Genomic DNA, 6,080 nt, shown 5'->3' with positions numbered 1-6,080 from the left:
GCATCAAAGTGTGCAATGAACTTGCCAGGAAAATAATTTTGTTTTAAGTGACCTGTATGACCTGATTATGAAACTGTCTGTTGGCAGTGTAGATGACAGCACAGGACACAAGAGTCCTCAAGGTTTGGATCAGCTCAGAGCCTTGAACTCTGGCATGGTTGCAGACAACCTTAGAAATAAAAGTGCACCTGCCACGCTGCTCAAATTTGGGGTTCACTGTAGGGACCTGACTTTTATTTGAGTGTCCTTTATATCCTGACAGAGATTTTATTGCCACTTTGCCATCTCTTTCTACTAGCATAATCATAAACAAGACTTGATGAAAAAAGCTCTTCAGTGTGAATATATCTGAAAGCAAAACATAACCTTAATTTTAAGTGACAGTATTGCTTTTTTTCCCAAAATGTACCTTCATTTCCCTTTTTCATGTTGAACACTCAGAACAACAAAGAAGCAGATCTAACCCCACACATAACTTGCTGTTCATGCTGTAGATGACTGAGCAAGGCTGTGAAACCCAGGAGTGTGTGCCTTTGAGCTTTTATATAGTTATTTGTGTATTTACTTTTAAAGCATGGAAGTCAGATAAAATGCCTTCTTTTCATCACAGAGGACTCTAACCTTCAGCAGACAGTGAGAATGTTCTGTTTTGTGACTGGGCTGAACACAAGACAAACAGTTACATACAGCAGAAAAAAAACACCCACAGCTTCCCAGAACTGCCCTTTGTAACCTTCAAATGAACCGTCATGGCCTTTATGACCAAGAACTGGAATTGTTAAGCAGCCTTCTTACTCCACCCTTGCCCACTTTCTGTTTACCTCCCCTTCCCCAGGTGGATGTAGGGTGGCTGGAGTGGCAGCTATAGGGCTGCAGAGCAGAAACAAACTGAACTTAGTTGGACTGAGAGAAGTGATTCATGTGGGCAAAAAGGGATCCTCTCTCTAGCCTGGGTGAAGGGAGGCTCGATATAAGGCAGAGGTGGCCTGTAGAAGGATTTATGGGCACAGCCAGAGCCAAGAGTCTGTGTGTTCTCACTGTGGGGCTCTCTGTCTAAACCATTATATCTGATGGGGACAGGTAAGTAAGCCTGACCTCCCCTGTACTGTCATGAATCCAACAGGAGTGTGAATTGGAAGTGACCTGGTCACCCAAGCCAAATCTCAACTTTTCCTACATGAAATCACTTATGGAGAAGAAAAAATGCACACGCAAGTGGTTTGGACAGCGTCACCCATTCTACTGCTCAGACTCTCATTCTGATTACAAAATCACCACAGATTGTTTGTGTAGTGTTTGCTGACTTGAAGGGCTCAGAGAACTTCCCACTACAAACAAGTGACGCTTGAAGCTTCCCAACACTTTTGTCCAGCAATTGCAGACTAGGAGCTATGCAGCACACATGGCTTCCACCCGTGTAACAGCAGCTACAGTGAGTCAAAGGTCCAAGTAGGTCATGCCATGCTGAAAAGTTTCAAAAAGAAAATAAAAGATGTCCTGGGAAGAGCTATTAGAAAAAAAAAAAACATACATTAAAAACCAAAACAAGACACCATCAACAACAAAGAAAAAAAAAAAACCAAAAAAAACCAAAAAGCTCCCCAACAAACTAAAAATCAAACTTACAGTGCAATAATTTCGCCACCATAGTCATCTAATTTACCAATTTTGATAGCCCAGGACTACCTAAGATACCTGTGTCCTTGCATTTAATAACTTTTTTGTGGATTCTGTGAATCCACAGCCTGCAGCAATGAGTTCCATACCTGAAGTACATACCATGTTAAAGAGTATTTCTCTGTGCAAGTTTCATACTACCTGCCAAATAACCTAGTCATTTTCATTTCTGTTTGGTACTGAGTCATGGCTAATGAGAAATAAGTGGTCTATACCTTTTAAGTCCCAATCACCCTGTTCTGTACTTGTGCAGATTCTGCTGTGACTTGTGAGATTAAGTACTCAAAAGTAAACTATCTTTTCTATGTATAGATTTTGCATTGTCAATTTCATAAAGTTATAGTGATGGAATAATTTGGACAACAAACACATAACTATAATAGTGAAATGCAGTGCAGCAGCTACTGTTTTGGTTGACAAGGTGCAACTCAAATCACAGAGGTGAAGCCCCCAATGTCCTAAAAGCCAGAACCTCACTGTGCTGGCTACTCTGCCACGACTGAACAAAAATCACTTCCTCACCCAATTTATAACATAACAAGAGACAGACAGGTGAATAAAGACATATAAAAGGAAGGTGAAGAACAGAAGATTGACTTGGCACCAAAATGTGCCCTCTGCTGAAATGTGTGTTTTGTGATTTTCAAAACTGGACTTGCCATCTAACTGGCATTTGAAATTAACAGCTGGTTTTAATAAAACTAAAATTTGGTGACTCTGGGCTAAAACAAACAAGCTTAAAGTTGATGCAATATATTAATAATCCAATCAGACATTTGTATCTGGGGGAGGAACAGAGTTCAAGGTCATGCAAACTACAAACAGAGATGAGATAGTGCTAGAAAGATTATTCTTTTCTTTTTAAATATTGCATTTTTTCCAAATTCTTAAACACAAAGAACTGTGTCATCGCTTCCCAGCATACTTTTAACTTCCATTTATGTTTCACACATCCCAGCACAACCTTCCCTTCACTGTCTTTCATTTGTGGCTCAGCAGAATGCAGCAGTATTTGTTTCACATTCTGATAATTTCTGGCTGATAATTATTCCCCAGGTATGGAGAAAATGTTCTTTCATTTCTGTCGACAAAACACCCTCCTTTCATCAATGTAAATGTATCACTGCCAGCCAGAATTATAAACTTAGGAGAAATAATGTATCTTGAATACATGGCACAGCATTGTCCCAAGGCAAACCTACCCTCTAATTAATACCCTGCAGCCACGCATTGCAGGGTACAATTCCTTCATAGAGCAAGGCTGTTGTTTTTCCCCTCCTGAACACCCCAATTCTGGTTCCCAGTCAGGTCCAGTCAAGCACAAATCTGGAACCATAAGCTACTCCAATGCCTCCACATGGCTCAACTCGTGCTGCTGTTTACTTCACAGTACAGCTGTCTGGCAAGTGCAAAGGGTTGGTTTAGGACAAACGTTACAAATTTGCTCACCTCATCCTGTTCAGTGTTGTCATGAATGGTTGGGATGATGGAATAGGTTGTACACTTCTTAAACTGACAAATGAGAACAGCCTGGAAAGTGTAATAGCATGCTGGCAGATGGGAGCTACAATTCAAAAGTACCTTAATGCACTGAAATTAATAATGCGCAGCTTCAGCAATGCAAAGAGCAGTACTTTTGAAATTCAGCTGTGATAACTAAACTAGCAAATAAGAAATTCTTTAGAGCAGATATTATACTGGATTTTTTAAACAGAAACTTTCTACATGGCATGGAATCCCTCCTTTCCATCCAGCATCAGAAAGAATTTCCCTGTTATATTATGCCCTGGGCACCACTCTTCAAGACAGATGAAGACAACGTGGAAAGGGCTCAGAAGAAAATGGCAAGAACAACAAATTCTTGATGTAGAAAACACGTCCTGTTGAGAAAGATGGAAAGAATTTGCCTATATAACTAAGAGAAGATCGTGGGGGAGAAGCAAGAAACACCTTCCTTTAAAAAGGAAAGGTTATGAGCAACTTCCAATATACTAGAGGATGGGAAAAGGAGTAACCAGTTAAATTAGGCAAGATAACACAGGCATAAGAAAACAAAAAGTAAGAAAATTTCTAGTATCTGTAAGCACTAGAAAACAATGATGAGAGCTCGTAATTTCTCCAGTCATAACCAATTCCTCCTCAATGAAGAGAGAGAATCAATGAGTCCTCAGACTCTCCTTGAGCACCTTCTGCTGCAGCCCCTTCTACCCTCCTGCCCCCCATTGCTGAACCCACTGGCAGTACATGCTTGAAGGAAGGAGCAAGACAGATGCTTGCATATACAATTAGTTACCAGCATTCCATGAAATGGCAATGACAATATAACAATCCAGATGGTGATCTCTCCACTGTTTTTTTTTCTCTGTTTCCCCTTTATTTGCTAATATTTTTGTATGAATTGAGTAAAAGTATTTGTAGTCTGCTGTATTAGCAACTTAGCTAATTAGCATTACTTCTGTCTTAAAAGTAGATAATATTTGAGATGCTTCTATTAAAAGAAAGACCTAAGCAAAACATCAGAAGCATTAATGTCAAGAAAGCACTTAAAGAGTTTCATGCAATGTAACAGACATTGGAAAAAACACTTTAACGTATTCTAAAAATACAAACTTGTTCGATGAAAGCTAAATATATACCAAATACATACTTGTGTACGCACGTGTTTTATCTCAGCAGCCCATAAGAATTCTCAGAAGACATTTTGCTGCAGCTAGGCTATAAAGAATTAACTTTATCAGAAACATGTTATCTATTTGTCTCAGGAAATAGCTATGTAGTTACTCTGGCTGCAGCATTATTTTTTTTTAATTTAGCACCATAAGAGAACTGAACAGCACTTAGGACTGACTTCAAATTATCATTTGTGTACAAAATTTACATTATGTATGAAAAAAAAAAAAGTAGTGAACTCTGTCAACAGTTGGCTTTCCTAATCTTTACTGTATTAAGTATTAGGGAATGTGGGGTTTAAATAACCAGATATATATGCTAGGAGTGAGTGGACAGAGCAAGCTGTCTCTGACCAATTTACTACCTGAAAGCTGTTTGCCCCAGCCATTTGGGAAGGATGAACAAACAAAAGATGTTTGGTCTTAGCCTCTTCATGTTTGCTTATGAATTAGTATAAAACAACCATAAAAGAGAGAATTTTTTAAAATCAATTTCTTATGTAAGACACAACAGGAAAACATAAGCCTTGTTCATCTGAAGTATTACATAAGCATAACAGCTCTTTGTAAGGCAGCAACACAAAAAAATAGTTGAATCATTTGCTGTATAGAGAGCAAATAACTTACAGTTTGTACTTCTTAATTCTATGAACATAACAGTGTAAAAGATTGATATAATTTGTTTTATGTACGCAAGCAACTCAGGCAAGAGGCATTGTCTGAGTTCTGTGAATTACGGTGGTTTGCATTAACAGGACTCAATGGATCTGCAGCATTCAGCAACTGCTCAGCAGAGCATCAGTTGGGGTCAAGTTACAAATAGATCTTGAAAAACTGCTTGAGTCAACACAAGTGCTGTGCAAAGCCTGCCCTGACAGAGAGTCCTACCAGTGAGGCAACAGTGACAAATGGAGCTGGGAATTTCAAGAAGTACAGAAGTCTCATCAGCCAGGAATAATTAAATGGAGTTCAGTGCTTTGCATTGTTGCTTGTAGCATTAACAACACAGCCAGAAAATAGCAACGAACCAGGCAGTGAGGCACCAAGGAGCCAAGCTAAGACACCTGATAACCCAAGAACACTGTAGGTGACCAGATGGACAATTACTAACAGAAAAAGAACTAAACAGATCAAAAAGAGAATGTGAGGAGGGCTTTTTTCTTAGTTTTTCCTAAAGCATTAATCAAGTACAACCCAGGTTTGAATTTTCTGGTATTTTTGTTCACTTCTATTAGATGTGCAGTTCTTTTCTTGAAAGAAATTTCAAACAAGATAATATTGCACATCTAATACAAAAGTACTCTCTTTTGCATAAGGAGCTGCTGGAATGATTGACTCTGCATGTATTTTCATCCTCACCCACAGGGTTAGTTCTTGGGAGCTCAGTTCTTAACAGCTCATTTTTGCTGAAGTCCACAAGAACAGGAAATCTGGAGCTGAAGGCAGCTACACAAAGTGTGGATGAACTCCACCCTGTTCTTAGTGGGAACCTAGTGAGAAACACTGATTTCCCTCCAGACCAGAGAGTGGCTCTTTATCTACTTCAAGAGAAGCTATTCAATTCTGAACAGCAGAGTATTTTAGTGAAGATAATTGGTCTTTCTAAAACAAAAGGAAAGAAATTTGCAATGTGATGCAATACACAAGTGCACCTGTACTACTTCTAGCATATGTACTTGAAATGTATATAAATGTGTATATCTGACCCTGCAATAAAAATAATCTTCTCTTTTA

General features: G+C 38.9%; 1 protein-coding gene across 1 annotated transcript in view; it reads right to left on the bottom strand.

Annotated features, from left to right (window-relative positions):
• Nucleotides 1-200: 200 nt before the first annotated feature.
• The window catches only part of GUCY1B1 (guanylate cyclase 1 soluble subunit beta 1), a 77,787-nt gene continuing 71,907 nt past the window's right edge, over nt 201-6,080 (bottom strand). Inside the window, exon 14 of the mRNA XM_085059868.1 lies at nt 201-3,557. Within this exon, the coding sequence (XP_084915994.1) occupies nt 3,399-3,557 (159 nt within the window). The 3' untranslated portion in view covers nt 201-3,398. The remainder of the gene's footprint in view (nt 3,558-6,080) is intronic.

This window comes from Lichenostomus cassidix, chromosome 4 (genome assembly GCF_008360975.1).
Source record: "Lichenostomus cassidix isolate B80296 chromosome 4, HeHo_3.0, whole genome shotgun sequence".
NCBI classification, from domain to species: Eukaryota; Metazoa; Chordata; class Aves; order Passeriformes; family Meliphagidae; genus Lichenostomus; species Lichenostomus cassidix.
The sequence above is the reverse complement of the archived record's forward strand: the minus strand, read 5'-3'. Positions and strand labels throughout refer to the sequence as shown.